Here is a 26,164-nt window from a genome sequence, read left to right as displayed (position 1 = left end):
CAAAGGTATAGTTTTCCACGTAACAGTAGAAATGTGAAAAAGAAGTGCAGAACAGAAACATCAACACCTAGAAGCAATACATTGCCTGTTTCAAGGTAATACTGTATACAAATTTCCCCTTATCACCACTGTCTCTAAGAGAAGTTCCTTTTCTTTCCAAGATTCAAGTTAAGGGAATGTGTAGGTATGATTGATTCATCCAAGCTTCTCCTTTCCACTTGCTAGAATATTTCTCTAAACTAGATGTGGATTATGCAGATTACCCAGATCAAAACCTGTCTGAATCTTATACCCCCATCTGATTTTCCTATGACCCAACTTCATGCTAAAAAGCTACAGTTGGAATCACCTAGAAGACATCTGATCGGGCTATCAAAATTGGTTGATCTAAATTTTTCTCCTTGGAGGCCGCTTCCTTAAAAAACCTCCTGTTTGATGAACTTGCTTTACCTTTAAGAGGTAAAGAATGCAGAATCTCACGGAACTGCTTATCTGAGAATCCTAAGGTCCCTAATAAGTTTGAGTTCTTTTGTCTGATTAATGCAAGTTGCAAAATCCATTGCTTTGTTTCATTTTAAACTTAAGCAGGCCATGTTGACTCTTCTCTGATAGATTCTATTATAAATGTGCTTAATTAAAAATGGAAGTAGATTTGGTCTTATTGTTTAGCCTGGGGATAGTCTTACCATAAGCCAGACAGCTGATACACAAGCTTACTCTTAAGGAGAGAAAAGGAAAGTTTTGGAAAAGGGTCCTGTCTTTCTGGATGCAACCATTAAGTCTGGATTCATGTCTGTTGAGACTTAGGTTTAATAAATACAGTAAATCTAGAGCTATTGTATGTGGGCTTCAAAACTCCAGAGCACCACTAGATTGCAGCAAAGAGTTTTTTTGTATCTCTCTGCAATACTCTAATGGTCCACTGGATTTTTGAAACACGTGTGGTAGCTCTAATAAATCACACAAGAGGTAGCAATACATCTCAAATATATAAACATAGGAAGTTTGGCAACCTGCCTACCTCAAAGGGTTGGAGGTATAGACACCACCACTCCATTTATCACAATGGAAAAGTGTGTGCCATCCTAACTCATCCCCTATTTTTGCAGCAGTTCAACCATTCTGAACAATATTGAGATATTGATCCAAAGGAAAAAAATAAAAGCAAAAGCATCCCTCCCAATGTTGCAAAATATAAGTATCCCAAACTGAAAGAGGGAGAGAACTGAATTGGTTGTGGGATGTGAACAAGAGTTAATGGACATCCTGCTATGCAAAATGAGAAAATTTCCAAGTAACAGTTTGGAGGGAGGAATCTTCTGTCCCTTTATGTAGTATACAGACTCACTGGAAGAAAATTTTAAATAGAGGAAAGAGAGGTAAAATCCAGAATAAATACATGGCCAAAATCCAGAATAAATAAATGGCCATATCCGGATTTCCCCTCTGGAGACCTCAATAAAAGGTTTTATGAGCTTGATATGAATTACCTTCCCTGGACTGATGTTCTGGAACTCATTAACTAGATTCTCCCCTTTCTTCAGCCCAGGGAAAGAGGTTTTGCATGGGGGAATTCTGTGGTACTATACATATGGCTATTTTTTGCTTGCAGAGATAAATGCTTATAACATTATTTTGCCATAACAGAAAAATAGCACATTCGTCACCCTCTTCATTTCTGCAGCTAGAAAAATCTACTAAGAAGAACAATAAATAAATTCCAACAAATGCCTGGCCTGACCCTTTCTACCACTTCTGGAGGGACCTGGCAGGAACATTCTTTAACCCTTCCTAGGGATGCTTACAACTGCTAGAAATGGAACAACCACAGCCTCAGAGGCAGTCCAGGATTTTTTAATAAAAATCTTACACTTGGAGCATAGGAAAAAAACATCAGGCATGGAACCTCAGAACTTCTACTTCAAAACTTTAAAACAAACAAACCAGCAAAAACACCTTAGATTTGCACATGTGACAGAAGAGAATTTCATCGGATTTTTTTTTAATGAAGCATAGTGGTAAGGAATATCTATTGACATGCTCTGCATGGCAGTCTAAGCTATTACCTGTTTATTTAGGCTTAGCACCTGAAATTGGACCATCAGTAAAAAAGTGGTTAACCAGAATTTGTAGTCATGGTTTTTAAAATTTATTCTAACCATGATGATATGTAATCCTTCCATATCTGGAGAAAGTAAGAACAGCTGCAAAATGGGACACAGAGGGATTTCCTCCTTCTGAAAGGGACACCAAAGGGTGTCCTGCAATTTTTTAATAACTCAGAATAATAACAACCCCATCAAGCAAGCACTGTCAGCCTGGTGAATCATTGAAGAAATAATTGGAGGCAGACGGTCCCACAGATAACTTGGCTCTATGCTATTAAGGGCTAGGTGATAACCAGCACCTTCACGCACACCTGGAATTCTGCTGGGAGTAAGTGCAGCATGCAGAGTAGAGGTATTACATGAGTGGATTGAAGTACACCTGTAACTATCTATGCCACTGCATTCTGGACCAGCTGCAACTTCCAAGCGGTCTTTCAAGTGTATCCCTACGTAGAATAGATTGCATTTATTCAAATGGGAAGCAACCAAAGAGCAGGATCTCCTGGTCTAGGAATGGGCACAACTGGCACACAAGATGGAGGCATGCAAAGGCCTTCCAGCCACAGCACCACCTGCTCCTTGAGTAGGAGTTGACAGTCTAGGAGGACCATCAAATTGCAAAACAGCTCTGCCTAGAGGAGTACTAACCCATTCAGCGTTAAGCAAATTAAAAGTCTCAATTCCAAAGAAGTAAAAAGAGGAGTCATCTATAACATACAGTGTAAGAACTATAATAGCCACTACATAAGATGGACAGGTAGAAGACTGACAGATTGTACCCATGAACACCAAGTGGCAATTAGGAAGACATGTCTTGCAACACATGGACAGACTCAATTACAGTTTCAACTGGGAAACTTAACATTTTAGATCAAGCCAAATCCAAAAATGCTAAGGAATTCCTGGAAGCTTGGCATTCAGACAAATCAGCCATCAATAGACATGTAAAGATAAACTTCAGTTACATATCATTTAAAGGACACAGTCAAAAGCCTAGGAAGGATATTAACAGCCTAGAACACATCCCCACCAGCAGCCAATACCCAGATAAGCAGAAAGCAGCACCAGATAAACCAGGAAGAAACATTACCCTAATCAAGGAACCATCAAAGAGGAAGCCACACCCACCAAGCCTGGCAGGGCATGATACTATAGCTAAACAGCCAGGAAACCCCGCTGTCCCCCACACTGATGTTACCTAGCAGGTAATGAAATGCCTGCAAGAAAACAACCTAGCTCAGAAAGCATCAAGAAACCAACTGAACTCCTGAGATACATACATGTATGTTGTGAACATATGTCTGGAACAAGTGCTGGCTGTAGAGTCTGATGGGAGCAGAAGATTGAATAAGAGTGGCGTCTCTAACGTTCTCTTTTGCACAGTGTCAAACTGGCTCCTGACGTGTTCCACTTGACCTTTTGTTTGTTCATTTGTTTTGGGGTGTAGTATCATCACCTCAGAATGGCACATTTGTGAAGCCACCTACAACGGCTTACTGTATCAGTGTCTGCATCATACATCATGCTAGGTCATAATGTGGTTTGCTTGGTTTTATCTTAGTGTGTTGTATAAACAATACACTGCTTATCATGATTTGTCACAAAGCCACTACCAAAAGCAGACTAAAATGAAGGAAATTCTTGACATCAAGATTTACATCAAGGACAGCCAACATGCATCTGAAGAATTTGCTGAGAAGCAATTTCCATCAATTCTAGTTCACTTGATCAGAAATGAGAATAGGAGCTACATACCAATTATCTACTTCTCTATATAGCCGTCTATCAGAGAAAACTCACATTAGGAATCTGATATCCAAATACTCAAAATTCCTGATTTCTTACTGTACCTTGCAATTTCTTCTGCAGCCAACAATATGTATGTTCAAACACCCTTAACCCTTACCTGGTTAAAAATTGAGAAAATGCCATATAATTTACAGATTTATTGGCATTAAGGTAGGAAAATGGGACAAGGGTGATGGTAGATATAATTTTTTGAGAGCTGTAAGTGAATGAAGGTCACCTTGAAGAGGCTCATATTAATTTCAGTGGAAGGATCTGCCGCATGGTTTGGATTATGCATCTCCATTGCTACTGCTAATTAGGCTAATCTAAGAGTGCCCCTGCTGATATCAAACACATATGTGACAAATTAGTTTGGTGAATTTGAACCAGTGCCTTGACGCTGTATGTTAGTTACTTCTCTGAACAGACAAGGAAAGCAGGTAACCTAAAGATGTACATGTGTAACCGTGTAAGTGAAATCTGAAACTTCACTTTAAGGAAGAATACCGAGTGCATTATTTGGACTACATTCAAAGAATCTGACAACAGTAATCATGTATGTATAGAGAAATTACTGGAGAGGAATTGCAAAACAAAGATTGCAAATACCTTCATTTGCAAGAACAGAGGTTCTACGCCTATAAGGATAAAAAGTTATTTTGTAAGGTTCTTTTTTCATTTCTCTGTTTAAGGAGAGCTTTGTACTCCTTAAAACAATATGAAAGCTCCATATTTTATATTGTATTTATCTATTTCTGCAATTTATATGCTGCTCAATCTCAAGAAGGACTCTGAGTGGCTTACATGATACAAAAGGAAATTAGGTAGAATTTACGTAGAAAAGAAAGAAAAATAACCAAACCCCCAAACCCAATGACAATCAGTATTGTTTGTCAACAGGCCATCTGTATTTATTCATGTAGAACATAGACTGATACAGAGGTTCCCTATTATGAGCATGTTTTCCTATACAGGGATGCAATAGGTTTATAATCTTTTTTTTAAATTGCTTGCTGCTATTTTATAGTGCTTAAGCATAAAATGAATAATTGGGAATAAGCCACTTTGTGCACATACGAGTACTAAGCATAAATGTAGGTCAAATACAGATGTCCATTTTATCTCTAGCTGCCATTTTCCTTTTGTTCTGGCACTAAACATATAATCCTATAGAAATAATTATTATGTGTAATTTTTTCCTTTGTTTTTGTGTATTGTAAACTGAATATTTTTATTTTATATTTTATGTTTGTTTGAAAATGGTAATAAAAAAGCAATAATTATTAATAATGCTATAATATAATGAGTGCATTTAGAATAGAACACAATAACTCTTATGAGGAATTATTGGGTTACCTCTGCTTTTCTGACTGAACAATTAGAAAAAAAAAGGAGGCATTTCCCAGATAAACCCTTTTCTTCAGAGACGAAAAGAACATGGAACTCTTTTGCCAATTCTCTCCCTCCAATAAAACTGTGTCATGCTTCTTGAAGATGGGAAACACCACAATTCTTGATGGAAAATGGTGAAATTCTTTTAAGTTGCCTTTAGATCAGAACCTGAGAAAAAGATGTTTTTTCAGTGCAGGAGATGCTCTTTGATTGAACTGGGAGAAGTTAACTATGAAAGGAAGGTATGATACAATGAAATACTGTACTAAATCTGGTGGTTGCAGTTGTTTGTTACTTTCTTTTAAAGGTAGCTTTAAGTTTTCCTCTGGTTGAATATTTCAGCAGAGGAAATCTGAGCCTACAATAAATTCAGAAGTACAAACATAATTCATAAAATTGCTCAGCTTTGTGGAAAGAAGTTCTGCCATTTTTCAACAGCGATGGCATGTGCTCTTTCAAAGGGAGCCTTCCTGTGACACTTGGCTTGCTATAATCCATGTAATCTTCAATTAAGGATGGAGTCCCACTTGGCTTGATTCAAGATAATATACAGCCATAAGATCATCTTGTTAAATTAATCCTCCTTTCCCATCATCACTTACTTCCTGAAGACGATGCTTCTGCTTTTCCAGATTTCTGCATTGTAGTTCCACATCAGCCAGCCGATCTTGCAACAAATGTACTGTATTAGTCAAGCTATGATTCTGCCTCTTGCTATCTGACAATGCCTGTCGCATGGAGTCAAAACGATCCTGGAAAATATTATTAATATTATATATTATTATTATTATTATTATTATTCCAACTGAAATGAAGAGAAATCCACTGAAAGAATGATTCAAGGACAATGGGCTCATTGGTAGCAGTGACCAATTCCATGATTAAAGATAATCTGGCAAATCAACCTGCCTCTTTCATTGTCTGTAGACAGCTCAGACCATTGGAAAGGAACAAACTGTACTGCAATAGTAATGAAAAGTGTGGTTTTTTTCTTTGTATTGATATTCTTCCAGAAATGATGAGGAACACACAGAGTTGCCTGTAATTAGTCAGATCTTGAACCCATCCAATTTATAATGTAAATGTTGGGCAGCAGCTCTAAAGGGTTTCAGGCAGGGGACTTTCTTAGCTCTATCAGAGGATGCTAAGGACTAAATCTGGAACAATATGCATGCAAAGTATGTCCTCTAGCTACATGCCTTCCTGAGTATTTAAAAAGTTGGCAATCGCAGATTTATGGTTTAATCAAGGAGAAGACAAAGCCAGATTAGCAAAACGTCTGAGTTTGGGCTATTGGAGAAAAAAGTGCATGATACCACTCAGTGAAATATTGAAGGGATGTTGCATTTAGGTGATGCTGCAGAGCCTTACCCAACTGAATCTGGATTCTGACATCAGCTGTTTCATTTAAATACCTTCAGTGATTTAACCATGGCTTTGTATCAAAGGAAAACAGGGGAAGTGCAACAGGTACCCAGCACTGGAATGGAACTGATTTGCACAGCACTATATTGCTGGACTTTATATATTAAGATGCTTTATTGAGATGTGCAAGAAAGGAATGGCTGATTGCGTGGAACAACTGAGTTTTGGTACCTGGAGCAGCCGACGGTCTTGCTCTGCAGCAGTCAGGGCCTTTTGGAGTTGTGAGATGTTCTCCTGCAGGGAGGATGTGCCAGCAGTAGCACTGGAGAGTGCTTGAGAAAGAGTCTGTACTCGATCTTTGAAGTGACTTTCAGTGCCTTCAGTCCTGGCTAGTGAATTGGTCAGGCGGTCAAGCTCTCGCTGCAGTAGCGCAATTTTGTTCTCCCGCTCCCCTAACTGGCATCGAAGTACTTGGATCTGCTCCAGCAGGGACTGGATCTCTCCATCCCTTGAAGTCAGGCTCATTTGCATTCGTTGCAGCTCTCCTTCCACTGCTGTGTGGCTCAGCTCCAGCTTGGTGCCCCTGTTCTCTGCCACTTCTAGGACTTCCTTTAGCTTCTGTTTTTCTGTTTCCAGTTTGGCTTCCTTGGTTTTAAATGCTCTGACTTTCTCCTATAATGGAAAAACAGCCTGAATACCACAAGCTTGAGAGAAGAGCAGCTAAGAGGAAGATAAACTTTGTGGACTGGCCACCAGAGCCAGATGACATCAGAGCCTTATTACAAAAGTACCACAGCAGAATCATAGAATGTAAAGGTTAGAAGAACCTTTAAACCCCATCAGTGCCTCCTCTCCTGGGAAGCATATCTCAGGCACATGACAACCTTGAATTACATTATGGGAACATCCTATATCTAGGAGTGCCACTACAGATGTCATCTAAAGTCTCATTTTGATGACTACCAGTAGCATCTCCACCACTCAATAGCTAGTCAAAGAACACAGACTAGTGCAATGCCCACTCATCTGACAATGAGAGCACTGATTTAGAGAGCCTGGTCTTTGCCCACCCCAGATGGATATAATCTGTATGGGCTCTCTCCCAGAAGGGGCAGAGGCCTGTCCACTCATCCTTTTTCTTTTAATGTATTTGGGAGCATCTTTGGCTATCCATGCTTTGCAATTTTGGACTCACTGTCTCTCCTTGCTGCAGATATGTTGTCCCTTCTGACCTGTCCCCTCTGAGCCTTTTGGCTAGTAGTGGATACCACTCCCCTGGGGCTTTTACTTTTTGGAGCTACTGGGACTATTCACGGAGAACCTGGAAGTGGCGGTGGTTTGGGTTGCTATATACTTTTGGTTCCTAATCTGCCTAATAAGGAAGTTCTCTTTGTAGATTCTTTGCAAACCATAAAAACAACAAAATAATAAAAATCATTATAAGTAATTGAGAAAGGATATAATTCCTAATCATCAAGGTTATGTGAGTTGCAATTCAAGCTGTTTGGCTATCCATGATACAGAACAAAGAAGAGCAAGTGCGACATTGTCCTTGGGTCTGACAGTAGTAAAAGTAAGGTGTCTGTATGCAGTGCACTGACATAATCTCTTAATTTTAGAGATGACGATGGAGTAACATAAGGGTAGTAAAATTAGAAAGGTTTGAATAATCAGGTCAAAACAAGAATGCAAGATATAATAAAGACAGAAATCTTACTAGGAAAAAGGGGAAAGGGATTTGGGGATGTTCTGTGTTAATTAACAGAATTAGCAATAGATACAAATGTAATAATAGAAATAAATTAATGCAATATGTTTTTAGAAAAATATTTACAATTGACATCAATACTGTTGTTCCTTATAAATTAAAATGTTACATAAATTAGAACATAATGAGTAGTAAATAATATAAGGGCAGGGGCTATTCAAGGTAGTCCCAACTCAGCCAGTTTCTCATTACACCTTGACATTTTCTCCCCAGATAAAAGCATCATTGTTTACCATACAGCCAAGATCACCATGTCAGTGTAACAGTTCATATGGAAACTTACCATATAATAGCCTTATGGTAGCATTAGAGTAATGAAAAGAACACAAAAATGTTATGGAGACAGATGACACTGGATAAAACTCCTTTCAAACAGTGGATGTTAGCTTAGTCTTAAGCAAAGAGTGCCAATTGAATAAAAACATTAATTATATAACTGGGTAAGATCAGCAATTCTTCTATGAGATTCTTTTGCATTAATTTGTACACACCTCTCTTAGAAATGTGGATGTGATAGCTTTTCTACAATCCCCCCCATCAAAGAGATATTGTTATTGTTTGTACAATGATAATTCTTTAAAATCTATCTTGTGGCCTAAATTTACCAAAATTCTTCAGTGCCCATTACCTCCAAAAGTCAGTACTAGTCATTCCATTTCAGTCTCCTGTAGTACAACATGAAGTGGACTTACTCAAAAGAAAATCCTACTGCATCTTTGGCCACAGAAAGATGCACTTTTTAAGGAATGCATCTTTGGCCACAATATCATGTATCCTGCATGATAACAACTTTTCATAGTGCCTTTTGTCATTAAACTTTTTTGGGTTGCTCTAAATATTGTTCTTTTTGCATGTTCTTTGTACATTTACTTACTTTTCAAGAGCTGGCTAGGCTGCTGTATAACAAGCGGAATGTCATATAAAAGGAAGTTGTGCTATGTTATAACCTGAAACATCTTTTCCTAACCGAAAGAGCGAGTATGCCCACCTGCAGTTCTCTGTTCTTATCCTGACAAATACGTAAACTGCGTTCCAGGGTGACCACCTGTTCTGCAGATGCATGGCGTTCCTGTTCTGCTTTGCGAATTGTCTCCTCTTGCAGCATCAAGGCTGCTTGTGCGCTGCTCAGACGGCCATCTGTTCCCCTTTTGCCTAAATGTGAAAAAACTTTAAAAATTAAAATGTTACAAAATGCAAGGATTAAGCAGTGAAAGGATTTATTCTACACCAGTGTTTCTCAACCTCAGCAACTTTAAGATGTGTGGACTTCAACTCCCAGAATTCCCCAACCAGCATTCTGGGAATTCTGGGAGTTGAAGTCCATATATCCTAAAGTTGTTGAGGTTGAGAAACACTTCTACACTATGAGTGGGCAAACTAGTGGCCTTCAGAAGTTTTGGACTTCAGTCGCCATCAACCAACATGTTAATGACAAAGGACTTTGGGAGTTGTAATGCAAAGCATCTAGAGAGCACCAAGTGGTCTACTCACTGTACAGTGTTGCCTAGTAATTGTATCACTGTGCATGCCTGACTGATTAGAATATGAAATGATGCATTAAACTCCTGGGATCCAGTATCATGTGAAATCATATGTCCATCAATGAATAAAATGTAGTGACATCCTATGGCTGCTCCTATGGAAAAAAACCAGACACTTTGTTTATGGCACACTATGCAAACCATAGAGTCAGTTTGGTGTAGTGGTTAAGGCATCAGGCTAGAAATTGGGAGACCGTGAGTTCTAGTCCTGCCTTAGGCACAAAGCCAGCTTGGTGACCTTGGGCCAGTCTCTTTCTCTCAGCCCTAGGAAGGAGGCAATGGCAAACCACTTATGAAAAACCTTGCCAAGAAAACTGCAGGGACTTGTCCAGGCAGTCACCAAGAATTGGACATGATTGAGCGGATAAAAAAAAGAAGATACAAACCATAGGCAGCTTAGTGTGATGCCTGAACAATTACAGTCAGATTGTAATTAGTCATTTCTCATGAATGGCAAAATCCCTAAGTTAATGAAGCATTTATTTCTTCATGAGGCTATATGTTAAAAACAGCCATTTATGAGAAAGACACTCAGATGGTCTTGCCTTTTCCCAACCCTTTCAGCACCCACCAATATTAGGAAATTGGGCTGGAGTTTCACATGTCTAACAATGGTAGAGTTATGATTTCCATCTCATGAGAATTACCTGGCATTGGCTTACAATCACTTGGCATTTTAAAAGCACAGGTCCTATATGATACTTGTTTTTTTTTCTTTAAGATGTTAGGAATGCCCACTTGATTATGGTCCGGAGAAGTAGATATGATTTGCAGGTATATGTTAAGGCAACGGGCTAGAAGCCAGGAGACTGAGGGTTCCAGTCCTGCCTTAGGCATGAAAGCCAGCTGGGTGAGCTTGGGCCAGTCCCTCTCTCTCAGCCCAACTCACCTCACAGGGTTGTTGTTGTGGGGAAAATAGGCGGAGGAAGGAGTATTAGCTTTGTTCGCTGCCTTGAGTTATTTATAAAAATAATAAAGGCAGGATAGAAAATAAAATAAATAAATAAAATAAACTAATTCCCAGCACTTGCTTTTTAAATTAAAAGGAGCTTTCTGAGCTACCATTTTAAGAAGAGAAGCAGTTAAAGGAGGGATAAGCTTAATCCTCTTCCTGACCTCTCTCCATGTCCTGAATCTGCTGCTCAGTCCAGATATGGATTTCTAAATCCTCAAAATCTTAATGCATAAGTGGAAAAAAGCAAATTCTAAGCAGAGAAACATCTGGCATAGAGATCAAACATCTGTCCCTGATACCACTATTCTTTCACTTAAAATGGTAGTCTCCAAGCAGAAGAAGTTTAGGGCTTAATTTCACTTGCTTTGTATGCAACTTGCCCCGTAGCTGTAATCTTTATCGCACTAAACAAGCAAGGAACCAAAGGCAAAAAATAGGTAAGTGAAGAAATTCTTATGGATGAAGGGATAAAGTAAGAGAAAGAGAGGAAAAAGAGAACAGACCTTCCTCGCAGTCTGCTAAGAACTTCTGGAGTTGCAGGATACGGCTTTGTGTTTGGTCACGATCAGCCTCCATTTCGTTCAGCTGATGACTCATATTCATCACCTGAATTCTTAGGTCATCCTGGAAACAAGAGATATGGACATACTCATGATATCCTTGGGTTGTCACCAGGAAAGATACAAAACTCATCCAGGGTTAAAAAAACAGCATACTTTTATTTTTAAATTTTCGTTTACACTGTTTATTCCATAATTTGCTTTATTAAGCCACAAGGGCAACTTTCAACATGGACCTAAAAACAAGAATATAATCCATTTTAATAAAGCAACCGCAAACAATACATATCCTAAAATCAACCACAACATTAGATAAAATAAATATTTAAAATTAGAGCAAAGTAACTGCATTTTCAACAAATGATAGATCGCTAAAAATCAGACTATAATCTGAAACATCCACAATACTGCCAGATTTCTCAGAGAGATAATTCCCAACCAAGCTAGCTAAGACCTTTACTGATCTTGACACATAAGAGAGCCTCAAATCTGTATTGTCATAAAGTGAACTCAAATGATTTCCTTGTCTTACAAAAACCCGATTCCATGGTTCACACCTATAACTGAAAACACATTACTAAATTGTTTGGTATGAAAGAAGCACCCCTTAATATTTTAGAAATGTTAGTGTTGCTCAAGTCTCAGGCAGAAACAGACCACCTGCTACGTATGTCACGCTCTAATTTGGCAGCAGACACTTCCTTTCTGAAAATATGGCCATCCCTACCCCAAAGGACTAAACAGTTTATCATCAGCGTTTGCTTAGCCAAAATGCCTTGAATTTGGAAGTGGTAAAAAAGGGCGAGGACTTTCATCCAAGTTCTTGAAGGACCTGAATAGTTTTCATGTCTGGAAAAATTCATATTAACTGTATTTAATTAATTAAATTTACATTTAAATTAAATTCAGCCTTTATCCTGTGTTTATCAGTGTTAGAACTGAGGTCCCGGCATGGCCATCTACCTCCCCCGCCAATTGCACAACCCTGCCCAGAAGGGTCTGTCTGAGGCAGTTTTCATGGGCATTGGAAAATGACAAGTATATCTCAAGTTCCATCTATGCAATATTGAAAAACTCACACTGTACAAATTAAACACTGCTCTGAATCCTCTTCCTTGAAGCCAAGGCCAGAGGTCTTGGAAACAGTAGGTAGTATCAACACATTTTCAGTCTATCAAAATATCTTCAGTTTGAGGCTGTATGGCTTTCCTTACAACTAAGCCTGTGCTAATGAAGTTTACTTCCTGACTAAACATGCATCAGGACTGTACTCGTAAGACTATAGTGGAAACACTGAATTTCTTGCAGCTGGTAAAGTGTTAACTGAAATATGTTGTTATTGTCTGTAGATACTTTTCCTTCTTTTTCTTTCTGGTTAACACAAGTTAACAATAAATGCCAGGATCTTGGTGGACAGGACAACAAAGCAAGGAATGTTTTGAATGTGATGCAGCCCAGAATTAACTGATTTCTTCATTTGTCAGAAAGGCTGTTGGATGATCTGATGCTATGATTATTGTGACAAGCCATGTTTTTTTAATTATTCTGGTACAGTATAAATATTTATTCATTTTTACAAGAGGCATGTTTTTGAGCAATAAATAGCACATGACAGGGAAAGGGCTGAACTGCCCTTGAATGTTGCTAAACATATGTCTTGGGAGTCAACTTGGGGTCAAACTAAGGCTGGCTCATACGATCCCTGCAAAATGGAGCTGGGTTAGCTAGATGGTTTTTAGTTCTAGGTAAATGAACTGGATCCTTGGCATAGCCAAAGCTGGCAATCCTGGTCTAATCCCACTAAGGAAGGAATCTTGAAAATCTTTCCCTGGCCTGGATTCACAAAATTACAGATGCAGTCCTTAAGAAACAATATGCCTTCATAAACTCTCTGCTGGGAAAAAAAAGACTGTAATGGAAAGATGCACACATCATACAAAGCCAAAACCGAACAAAACCTTTTATAGTTTCATGTGATACTGTATATCAACCCAGCCATAGCAGAGATGGGATTGAAACAAAAATCTTTTATTCCCAAAAATAACATTCTGTACCAAGTAACACCGCTCTTTTTACAGATTGTTTTTTATCTCTAGTTGACAGCATGAGCCTATGCATACTGTAAATTATGTATATAAATGGCACCATATTGCAATGGTTCCTCTTCTTTCTTGACGGACAGTTCCAGTTGGTGGTAGTGGGGCAGGAGAGGTCAGCCCAATGGCTACTCCCTTGTGGACTGCTTCAAGGGTCAGTTCCTTTCCCCTGCTATTTGACGTTTACATGAAGCCACAAGGAGAGGCCATCCAAAGTTCTGGGATTTGGTGTCATCCATATGTTGATGATATCCAGCTCTATGTTGCTTCCTCAGGCCAGACTGGTGATGCCACTGAAATCTCAGTGCCTGAAGGCTCTGAGGATCTGGATGGGAGAGAACTGAATACTAATAAGATGGGGTTACTGTTTGTCCATGGGTTTTTCTGTCTGGTCCTGTGGTGTCTTTGGAGTCCTTGGTGCTCTCTGAGCCTTGTTGTTTTCTTGCAGACGTTTCATTGCCAGACTAGGCAACATCTTCAGTGTGAACATCTTTGCATTAAAGATGTTGCCTAGTCTGGCAATGGAACGTCTGCAAGTAAACAACAAGGTTCAGAGAGCACCAAGGAGCCCACAGTTCAACCCTGAGCTAAAAATATTCGCTTCAGTTGGTACCAGTGGTGTCTCTTGATGGTGCACTACCCATGAAGGTGCAGGTTCATGACTGGGGATTCTTCTGGAGTCACAGCTCCTGCTAGAATAGCAAGTGGAGGCTGTGGGTGGTGGGGGTGGGTGGCAGGGCTTTTCCCAGCTTTGGCTGGTAAGCCAGTTGTGACCTTACCTGGAGTGGGAGGATCATGCTACAGTGACTCATATTCTCATCACCACCTGCTTAGATTATAGCAACATGCTCTGCATAGGGTTGCCTTTAAAGATCACTCAGAAACTGTAGTTGGTTCAGAGTGCAGCGGCCTATGACCTGGACAGTGTTTGCTGATGGGAGCACACTACTGCAAGCCCTGCATTGGTTGCTAACAGGCTTTTGGGTGCAATTTAAAGTCCTGGTACTAAATTTAAAGCCTTGCATGACTTGGTGCCTAGTTATCTGTAGGGGTGCATTCTCCCATTGGAATCAGCCTGGCCAGTTTGATCTACCAGGAAAAACTATTAGCAGTGCACTGATTTAGGAAGGTAAATGTGGCAAAGCATGATCACCACATGTTCGGAATGGCACCAGCTGTTTGGAATGGTGTCCCAGTGGAAATCTGGTTGGCTTCCACCCTGCCTGCCTTCTGGAAGCTGCTCAGATCAGTTTCCTGGTTTAGTTAGTTTGGTTTACTTCATTTAACATAATTCTATGTTTTCCATTAGATTTTGTATACTTTTTTGTTTATTGTATATTATTTCTTATATGTCTTGTTTATTGTGTATTTGTTCATTGTTTCTTATGCATCTTATCGGTATACTACCAAAAGTCCTTAGGGATTTGATGGTCTATAAATGTTGATGATGATTATAATGATGATGGTCATCACTGCTAAGACACAGCTTTATGAAAAATAAATCCTTTTTGCTGTGAGTAAAAGAAATAGACTAATTTATTCTTTACATTTTAAGCAATTATTGGCTTTGATTCAGAATGATTAGCTGGATTTATGTGCATAATGCTCTCCAGCCATTCAAATAATCATGCTGAAACCCTGATAATAATTTCTGGTAAACGCCCTTAAAGCTAACAGGACACTGAAAAAAAGCATGGCATATTATTTCAAGTGGGTGCCTAGAAGCACTTGCTTAAGGGATGCATTTGTGCATACACTGAAAAGCAGGACAGAGACTCTAGTGCATAATTCCAGAACCATTCTATTTATGTCTTAAGCATACTTCCAAGTACCTAAATGCTACTGACTTCAATAAGTCCAGAAATAAGTCTCATTTTTTGTGCATTGAATTTCAACCCTAGTATAATCAACTTCCTCTGGATAGCACAAAATGAATGAAGGAATTGAATAAGGATTTGAAAGGGTATGGATAATCTAATGGAAATCAAAGGGTGATGGAATCTGAAAACTAGTTTTAATAGTCACCTAAATGTAGCCTTTATTTTTAGCTTCTCCTTCAATTAATATGAAGACTAATGTTTGTCACCTATAGTCAATTCTTTGCATATAGAATATGAAAAGAAGCACAAAAAGGAAGGTACTATTTTGCCACAACTCCTTAGCATTTCCTTTACTAAAATAAAGTTGACCTGCACTCAGATTGTGATGAATTGAGTGAATGTGCTCTTACAGTTTTGTAAAACACCTATATTCTAAGCTATGAGTTTTTCAAAGTTCACAAATTTACAGTCTCTAAACCAAAATATCCTTCTCATACTCTCTGGAGCCTCATGGAGGTAGAACTTAAACACAAACACACAGAATAAATATTTGAAAGAGAGGCCCTTGCTTACCCTTTCTCTTTGGGTGTCCCGCAATTCCTGAAGGAAGCCCTTCAAAGCATCTCGAACTACTTCCGGGTCAATTTCACTTGTGGTTTGCTCACCCCTAAGAGGAGAAGGTTGATGAAATGGTGAATGGGAGCGGCTCCTCTCAGGTGATCCAGTGCGAGATGCAGGTGTTTGGCGTCCACTGGTTCCTATAAAAACATAAAATACTTGCTTGGTCTCAGCCAAAAGACAAGGCTGAATCGGATTTCCAGAAGAAAGGACTTCAGTGTACTACATCATTTAGGATTTATTCAGTAATTTATTTAATAGGGATGTGTAACAGATCATATTTTTTGATTGGTAGGAGCTTTCCACTGCCTCAGGAGAGGACTTTACCATAACTAGCTACCTAACTCTTTTCAGATGGAGATTCCACCACTGTACACACAGCTTTCAAACTGACACTCAGCTATGGTGTCTCTTTTTGGCTAAGGCGCATAAGATAAGCAGCCATTAAATACCTAGTTTTGGTTAGTGTGCTTTGCAAACCCTGCCATTGGGGTTTATAAGCCATGATTTATGGATTAGTGTGACACAAATCAACTGTGGGTTTATTCAATAAATATTTTTAAAATTATGACATCACACAATATAAAAACTCAGCCCTAATAAATATTCTCAGGATCAAATTATAACCATTCTCCAATTGTTTGTTTGTTTTGTTAAATTTATTATAAATTTATTATAGCTGCCCACTCCAAAAGACTCTGGGCAGCTAACTTAACTTAGCTCATAGCAGTAAGAAGAGTTTTAAGTATGACCTTTGACCGGAGAGGAGGATCGTTGGGGAGATGGACTCCGGCTGCCAAGCCCCAGTGTGCGACGCAGAGTGGAGTGGAGTGCCACCAACTTCAATTCAACCTCCCTCTTGGCTGCTTCAGCTTTGGCTAATTCTGTTTCTAAGCCATGGATGCATCCCTCACGTGTGCTGAGGCGCAGCTGGAGACTCTCGTTTGTCCTGCTTGCTTCCTGAAGCTTCACTTCCAGGCTATAGAGATCATCCTTCCACTTCTTCTCCTTGATGCAACTCTCTGCAAGGCTGTGCTGTAAATCCTGCTCTCGAAGCTGGGAGTCTACCTCTGTGGAAGACAGCTTCTTCTGCAAGTGCAACACCTGAAAGAAAACAAGGTCATGAGGGCAATGCATGTACATTGCTCCCATCTCTTCAGGGACATTGGCATGGGAATTTGACAATATCTGCCAGTACACAAAAAATGTATAGCAATATTGCCAAAATTTATCCAATAATTTATACCCACCTGCCTAGTACTGTATTAACGAGTTACATAATCATGACATTTTCTCCAGTTGTAAACTCAGGTTATAAATATATCCTATTTAAACAATATTTTGTTTATTTAACCCCCCCCCCCCACTTTAATAAGACTGACAGCCATTATAACAGTAATTGTGAGTCATAAGGTAATATTTTGCAATAAATCATTCTAGTGGATTCTCATTCAATATATTATGCTTTTCCTAATGTAAGCAAATTTCTGTGAACAATGAACATGGTACATAAATATCTAGCTGAACATTATAACTGCATTTTATACTTACATATATAACCAAATATATATTGTACAATTTATTGTATAAATATATTGTATACAGAGGGGTTCTGTGAGAGGTCACTAGGGGTTCTCTGGGAGATCACAATTTATTGTGATTTATTGGGCAACTTCACATTAAAGAGGTAAGTTCCATTCTTTACTTTTAGTTTAAGAACACTGTTAATGCATATATACAGGCATACACACAAAACAAATATAATAATTTTGTAACTTCTGGCCTATGTTTAAGCCTGAATGTGCAGGGGTTCCCTGAGGCCTGAAAAATATTTCAAGGGTTCCTCCAGGGCCAAAAGGTTGAGAAAAGCTGATATACAGTGTCACTTTTACAATCTTCCATAAACTCCCTTATATAATCATGTACTATTTTCTACCCATTAATGACTTTACAAAAGCAAACAACCCTCTATCTATCATCTGTCTCGGTCTGTCTGTCTGTCTGTCTCTGTAATTCAGCATATAGTAGCACCCCGTTGATTTTGTCCTGGTTTAGAAGCTAAACAGCATTGGCCCCAGTAAGTATTTGGATGGGAGAATTCCAGAAAACTCTACAGCTGTAATTTAGATAGGGGAATGAAAAAAAGATTAGTGGCAAATTACTTCTGTACTTCTGACTTCACCTTTACTACACATAAAAAAGCTATATTGCTATATGTGTTGGTCTTCACAAGTACCTCTTTTCCCTGTTAAATATGCAATTTGCCCCACATCTTATCACCATTGCGTTCTCTCACAGATTGCTGCCTTCTTTTGCTGTCCCAACCTACTCTTCCATTCTTCTTCCATTAAATAATCATTCCTTGCTACTACCCCATTGTTACCTCCTTGTGAGCAGAATCATGGCCAATCTCCAGAGTAGTTATCTTCTGTTTTAGTTCCAGGACCTCTTTGCTGTTCTGCTGTTCCTGTTGTTCTCTTTGCAGCAATTGATGCTGTAATTCATGGACTTCCTGGGTTTTCTTGCTGTTCTTGCTCTCCAGGGCCTTCACCTGTGCAGGAACAATTGGAATGCAGCTATTCTTCAGAGTAGAATCTACGCTCCAGACTCCCAACTTACATGTGGACTCTTCTGCATAAAACAATTACTGCCATAATTGGTAACTGCTTCTAAACTGCCAATGACTGACTGGATCACACCCTAATCCTAACTTAGCTAACAGAATCTTCAGCAAGAAGATGCTGCCTATTTGCTGTATATGTACCATGATAGGAGGAAGGCCTGAAAAGGAAAAAAAGGAAAATACAACATAATTGGAGAGAGAGACATTAATGGCAGATATGATCTCAAGACCCTTTCCAAAGGATTTTCAATATCTAATAGCAAGAAATAAATTTGGGATGGTGCTACTGCTTTTGCTATAGTTCACTCTACTCAGGTACTAGTCTCAGGAATTAACAGTAACTTCAAATGATTTTGTATACGTCCTTCCTACCCTCTGTCTGATCATGTCAAGTGTTTCCCCCCATAACTCTTACATTCTTGGACCTGAAATGAACGAAGTCTGTCTGTACAGCTACCTCTCTGCGCAGCTCCTGAAGCTCCCTTCGGGCTTCCATGTGTGCCTTCTCTACTTCCCGTAGATTTACTCGGAGCTCTCCCACCTCTCCCTCAACTGCTGCTTTTGCTTCTTCCAGAATGGCAATCTTCTGTTCCCTTTCTTCCTTGATTCTCTGCAGGCTACAAGAGGTCAAGTGTTTATTATCTGTCATCTCTAAAAGCACTATGTCCATTCCATCAATGTGTATGAGTCTTTTCTCCCCAGCCTGTCACTGTGCCAAGTCTGCTGACCTGAGCCTCTCATTCTCTGTTTTTTTGACAGCTGCTCTGAGGTCAACATTGGACTTCTGAAGTGCTTCCTTTTCTCTGTTTGCATCTGCTACAACCCTGTGAAATTCCAGTAGCTCTTTTTGTTGCTGATCATGGGCCTCTTCTGTCTCCTGCAGCCTCTGATGAAGCTCACTGAGTTCTTTGTGAACTTCTGCATAGGTATCTTCTGCCAACCGCAGTTGGGCTTTCAGCTGTTCTGCCTTTAAGAAAAAGCTACATCAATTTTAAGGCACTTTGGAAAATAAACCTTCAGTGGGATTTACTTCAGAGAAAGTGATGTTGGTATTGTTCCGGGGTGGAGGTGGGGGCACAACACATAATTAAAGGCACAATCCACATATTATTGGGCATCTCCCTGATGGAAGAAAACTTACTGTCAAATTCTATGCATAACCACTCAGAAATAAGTCCCATCATTACATGGTCAGCGTGCAGTGGATTGTAGCCTTGCTTGATTGATTAAAATATGCATTAAAATATATACATGTCTACTAAGAAGAAAGGCATTCAGTAGGACTTACTTTTGAATGTAAGTGTATAGATTTTACTGCCTTTCAAGTCAGAAGTGAGTCATCATGATATTTCACTGTCTGAAATATTAGATAGCAATTTTCTAATGAAAATTTGACCTACCTTTCATATTGTTACTAAGGTAGCCCATGGCTAATATTTTTGTCAGGCAAATAATATTAATGGACAGAAATTTTGTCTTATGAAAGCTGATTGTTAAAAGATGGTTTCCTGATACAAATTTCTTCTAAACTGACATACCTTTCCCATGCACCCCCCACTCTAGCAGGGATAATATCAGAGCAGTGTATGAAAAGAACAAACGAAGATGGTTTAGGCAGACTAAAAATAAGAGAGAAGAGAGAATGAGGCAAACTTTTGATCTTGAAGAAGAATAGCTATGAGGAGTAGGTTGGCTTAAGAAAGAGTGATTGGCTAAAAGACATCAAGTGATCTTCCATGACTGTGGACTAGAAATCAAGTATTTCTCTAGTCCAAGTCCAACACTCTCACTGCTACATCGCATGGCTCTCCACTGTTCCCACTTTGTGCCTCCAATGATGCTCAGATTCTGTATTTGTAAACAAGCCCTAAACATTGCAAAAATGCCATTCATCTGCCATGATCACTGCTTTCAAAGAAAGGAAACCTTAGAAGCAACTACTCCTGTAACTTCTCAATGCTTAGGGAAGTGCAGAACACCCAGGGCCAGCTTTAGGCTACGGCTGAGTAGACACTGACTTAGGTTGCCAAAAGTTAGGGAGTGCCAATTCCACCTCTCCTCCTGAAAACAAATGTCTAAAATATTCAAAAACTGCAAATCATCTTATTGGTGAGAGATGGCATCATAAGTAAGTGTGGTCTTGGGGTGCCATTCATGGTCAAGCCAGCCCTGAGAACACCAAATAATATATAACAAATAATACATAACATTTTAGCTGGCAACCTAAGATATGAGGTTTCTTCAGCTCAAATAACTCTGGGTTAATCATAATTTTTTACTACTATTAAATAAAGAATGTGTGCAAGAGTGAATGTGATGAAATGTATATTTATCTCAGCTTGAACATGTGTCCATGCTGAAGTATGAGCGAAAGTTGTAGTTTATGCATCTTTAAGTACATGGCTATTAGTTGTTGAGATAGTGTGATACATCATTGAAGATGTGAGTATGCATGTAGATTTCAGTGTGAAAATGAGTAAGAGTAGAGCAAATGTATGTCTGGGAGGAAACAAAGAATTAACTGGAAGAACTAAGTTTTTGAAAACCAACTGCAATAATAGTTCATGGCCTTCAGTGATCTTAAGGCTTTTCTGTTTCATGTACTCTATACTGAGAAACTTTGTATGTCTATATTAAGAGAGTTACACTGCTTTTTTTTTCTAAAGTACAGTCAATTTTGTTATTCATAATAGTTATGGTCTATAAAGTTGCTGTGAACACTGAATTAGTGAATACTGAACCATTGCTCCTACAGGAAATACAGGACACAGAAGGCAGAGCATCACCTTGTTTGACCTCAGCTGGGAAAGTGCAGATTGGGTGACTTAATTTCTTTTACCACTCTGCACATGTCTGCAAATGACTGTGAAGGTGCTGTGAGTATTGGTTTTGGGGTTACAAATACATTTTAGTGAGTAACCAAATTCACAAATACAGAATCCGTGAATAAATGAGGATTGACCGTATCTGGTCCGCAGCAGTTATATTCCAAAAACACAGCAATCTTCCTCAGCATGGTGTAGTCTACAGATCTCTCCTCAAAACTTTCTTTTCCCTCTCCCTGATTCCTTTCCCAATCTTGAATGACATAAAAGATGACTGATTTCACCTTGTCTGCAGGATAGGATGGGGCCTGCAAATAAAGGCTGTGACAGCATAGGCTGGGAGAAGTGACAGCAGTAAAAGAGGAAAATCAGTTCTGAAGTATCTGAATGATTGCAAATGACAACATGGATGAAATTCCTAGATTAGACCTGTAGCAGTGCACATGTCCCATTTGAACCTCAGTTGCACAGCCACACAAGCATCTCAGCATAAGAGCTTTCCTATGAACTGCAGTGTGAATTAAAATGGAGGGGAAAGGCATGCTGTGGGTTTTACTTCAGCCTTGCTTGGAAAGCTGTACTTGTTCGTGCAGTGCCCTGTGCCCTGTATATTTTTTGGGGAAGGGTAGGAGAATTGAATGAAAACCCCAACGTCCTATTTTTTTCTTTTGAGTTTTCCTTTTTTAATTCTTTACTCTGAAAAGCTCTAACATTGTCCAGATCCTCCCTGTTGGCCTGGCTCATTCCGACCAGCTCTGTGTTATTGTTGTTCTGTTTTTGAGAAGGATTAGGGTGAGACCCTTTTTCTACCAGCCCCCACCCACATATGGGATCCACAAATGCACTCAGCATTTTTCTGCTGAGCTCAATTGAAATTCACGAAGAAAGGTCAGTGACCAAAGAGAAGGACGATCCATCATAAAATAAACTGTTTTTATTCCCCAGGATAAGGAGAGGGGGTTAGCAGGGGATGGGGTTGAAAAGAAAACATCACACCAAACTCCCCCCCCCCAACACATTCACTCCTTCCTGGCTTGTTCCCTCTCTGTGTAAGGCTTTCCTCCTTTACAAGAACATTGCAGCAAAGCTCATAATGTGATTATTATAATTATATATTGACTAACATTTATAAACAGCCTCTTTTGAAATCATGCCTGGGTTGCCAAGCCTCCAGCTGAGGCCTGGACACATGGAAGAAGGTATCTAGGGTGGGAGAAAAAGACGTGTGTGGGGGGGAGTGTATGTGTGTGGGTAGAAGTGAGTGACCATGCATTTAAGTGCCTGAAATATACGATCATAAGTGTGACTCCACACACATGCAAGAGTCTGTGAATTCAAGTAATTAAGTTCACATAATAAGGACAGAGATGTCTGCTGGTATACATGAGACTCTTATTTGGTCAACAAGAATGTCTAGGTGAGCAGTGGACAGATACATGCTACTGCCTGCTTGCCAAAATAGATTGCCGTGTTTAACTGTTGTGTGGAGTGAACATGCGAAGAAGAGTCCGTGTCAGTGTTGCACATATGGGAAGGCAGCTCTGTTCAACCCACGGCTGACTTCCTCAAGTTAAAAGGCTGTGAAAATGTTATGGTTCCCATGGTGATAAGTAGGTCAATGCTGGCGCCTGGGAGGATTTTGCTCTGTGTTTCTTTGCCCTCAGCTTGTTATATTAGTCCCTCAACTTACTTCTCCCCCTCCCCTCCCCTCCCCCTCCTTCTCTCGCATGCTGTTGTCTCTGTTCCCATCCTGTGTTAGTCTTTCTCTGCCCATCCTGCCTCCATCTCTGAACATCCTCCTCACCCCCTTCGCCCCATCCCCATTCCTTCTGCCCTCCCTGCCCTCTGAAACAACCCTCTTCTCTTCCTTGTGTGGTCCCTCCTGGGGCTGGACTTTGAAATCTGTTGAAAGGAGGCCATTTTTTGCCAAAATAAACAGCCTGTCATGTTAAATTACTCTCTCTTCCTCTTTTATGTCCTTTAATTTTCTATTTCCCCCTCACCCCGTCCCATTCTTTCTCTTTCCCCCCTCAGGCTGGGGTCATTTTTTGTTCTGCTGTTCTCGGTGTGTAAAGAATTAGAACCCTGGAAACATCTGGCAGTGGGTGAGGGTTACCATCTGGGGAAGTTTTTCAGAGTTGCAGATATTTGGAAGAATGTAAAAACCACCCTCTAGAGTTGGATATTAAAAAGAGGGGACATGACAGGGTGGACAGCAATTTCTGCTTCTAATTTAACCAATGACAAGCCGGTGTTGGAACTGGAGTAAAGGCACTGACTAGCTGGATCACTGCCAGTTACTCTAGCCAATACCCATCTTGGGAGCACACTGGATACTCCAAATGCTCTGCAGAAGGCCACTTCCATCCAGAATAGAGGCAGATGACAGCTTTTCAACAAGTTAAATGTGCTATGATAAAAAGCCCCTGGTTTATAAGCTCACCCAGGGAACAACACGGCACCATTTTTATAATCATTTCCATTCCCCAAACCCTCAAAGTCATTGTGCAACAAACATATAATAATTTCAATTCTGCTATCCTTGAAATACAGAGAATATGCTTGAGAAAAAGGCTGGGTGAGAGTTTCTGCAAAAGGGGAAACAGACTGACAATTAGTTCTTCAGTAAAAGTTCCACTGCAGTTTCATATACAGCACAGCTACATCAAGCAGTAGATTGATTTGGCTATTGGACATAGCAGATGATGTGGGAACAGGTAGATCCAGATCTGATTCTAAACTGCTGTAAAGTTCTTAGGGGGAAGTGTCTGAATTTTGTCCCTTTAGGGAGGTTTGCAGTGTTTCAAAGCCTGCTAAATTTGTTTGCCTAGAGGTGGCAGTATTATGAATCTATAGCATATCAGAACCTCCATGTTAATCATATTACTCTGATATTTGGTAAAATGGTGTATCTCCATCATTTATTTCCTAAGATGTTTTGTCAGCTGTTTCTGCTATCATTTAGCAGTCTTGACTTCCATGGGAACAGAAGACTTTAGATTTCAAATCTACCTGTGTTCCCAGCCTGCACTGATAGCCTCTGTTGCCAAATGGATATGCAATCCACTTTTTGGACCAATATTTAACAGGGATAGAGGAGAAATGGCCAAAAGTGACAGCTAAAGATACATACCTCCCGCCCACTAAGCTCCTTCTCTCTTGCCAGCTCCTTTATATGTTCCTTTAAGTGTTTGGCCTCTTTCTGGTGTGCAGCCATTGCATCTTCAAACTGTACCTGGAAGGTTTGTAGTTCTTTGTTGATGCTGGTAACTGTGTCCTGTAATGAAGATGACATAGGAAAAATATGGCATGAGCTATCTTTGCTTTACAGGTGGAATACAAATTTAAATCAGGGTCACGCTTTCCTTTAGCAATTACTTGGACTGGTCCATATTACTCTTATCTCATAAGATCTCTAGCAGCACAGATTTTAGAAACCTGCACGTTAGAGGATACTCAAGTATTGGAGCAGGAAAACTGTGTTATACAACTGAGCTATAAGCTTTTCTTCCTTAGTGATTCACAGAATCCTCAGAATGGCCTGGCAAAACTAATTTTACCCTCTGTCCCATGATGCTCGCCTTTCCTCGACCACAGGCCATGATTTATGCAGCCTTATCTCACTGTTTTCTCTCTCAAAGAACTCCAGCCAACAGTAAAACATAGAGGAGAGCCAAAAGAACAAAGACAATGCATCATTATGCCAGCAGCTTCTTCTATCCCTACAGGATAGGCTGGGTTCCCTTAAGATATTAGTGAGCAAAGAGCCTACCACATGCCTGTTTCAGTGACTTCATGATGATTTTCTTAAGTGCTCTAGAGTGTTTTGTGCACAGAAAGAGATATAACTATCAGTCGTTATGCACAGTAATTGATAGTTATATTCCTTAAAAATGTAGGTGTTGCACTTACACAAACTGTAATTATTTAAAATTAACCAAACAGGAAGTTGGAATGGCGAAAGGCTATCATATCCATATCATGAAAGTAGCTTTATAGTCACAGAATGAAACGATGTCTGGGTTGCCAATCCTTTTAATAAAGGATACTGCTCTCCAAAACTACCCTCACTAAAGCAATTAATTATATTTTCTTCAGTGACAGCTTCTTTCTCTCTTTGGAAAGTGAATTCCAACATCTGAGATTGAAACAGCCATGAGTGTTTCACGTGCATACTGATGGGATAAGAAAAGAAGTCCAATATCAGGCAAACAACTTTTATTGAAGGGTGCTAATGCTTTGCAAGTCAACCTTTCATAAAGTCTGCTAGTTATATTATATAAAGACTGAATTTACAATCATGCTAAGTTACAGTTGTGTAAGGAAAGCTTTGTTGAACAAGCCATTAATATTCTGCTTGTATAACAAACCATTACTTACAAATATCAGTGTCTCAACCAGCCCAAACCATGTTAGGGTGTAATGTGAGGTATGACCCAATCAAACCAATCAAAATTATTCCTGTTCTCTGAATGATACATGCAACTTACTGAGCTTTAGGCAGGATCTTAGACTATCCTCCTCCTTTTGAAAACTGCCCACAAACCTCTATTGCAGATGCCATTAAGCTACTCTTGATCCTGTAGGCCAGTTGTCCCAACTTGGGTGTCCCCCACATGTGGACTTTGTCCCAGAATTCTCAGCAATGGCCACAGTGACTGGGGAATTCTAGGAGTTGAAATCCAGATCTCTGGAAAGTTCCCAG

The 26,164-nt window shown here is 39.6% G+C and overlaps 1 protein-coding gene across 1 annotated transcript in view; it reads right to left on the bottom strand.

The window, feature by feature from the left end:
- The window catches only part of CROCC2 (ciliary rootlet coiled-coil, rootletin family member 2), a 104,811-nt gene that overhangs the window by 5,599 nt on the left and 73,048 nt on the right, over positions 1 to 26,164 (bottom strand). The window contains exons 23-32 of the mRNA XM_063307787.1: positions 24,593 to 24,736; positions 19,363 to 19,601; positions 19,092 to 19,251; positions 18,395 to 18,562; positions 16,764 to 17,115; positions 15,967 to 16,151; positions 11,421 to 11,541; positions 9,410 to 9,573; positions 6,885 to 7,325; positions 5,891 to 6,040 (exon numbers count right to left, since the gene is read on the bottom strand). Coding sequence (XP_063163857.1) covers positions 5,891 to 6,040; positions 6,885 to 7,325; positions 9,410 to 9,573; positions 11,421 to 11,541; positions 15,967 to 16,151; positions 16,764 to 17,115; positions 18,395 to 18,562; positions 19,092 to 19,251; positions 19,363 to 19,601; positions 24,593 to 24,736 — 2,124 coding nt within the window. The remainder of the gene's footprint in view (positions 1 to 5,890; positions 6,041 to 6,884; positions 7,326 to 9,409; positions 9,574 to 11,420; positions 11,542 to 15,966; positions 16,152 to 16,763; positions 17,116 to 18,394; positions 18,563 to 19,091; positions 19,252 to 19,362; positions 19,602 to 24,592; positions 24,737 to 26,164) is intronic.

This window comes from Candoia aspera, chromosome 6 (assembly GCF_035149785.1).
Source record: "Candoia aspera isolate rCanAsp1 chromosome 6, rCanAsp1.hap2, whole genome shotgun sequence".
In the NCBI taxonomy this organism is placed as follows: Eukaryota; Metazoa; Chordata; class Lepidosauria; order Squamata; family Boidae; genus Candoia; species Candoia aspera.
This window is presented reverse-complemented; position numbering and strand designations above follow the sequence as displayed.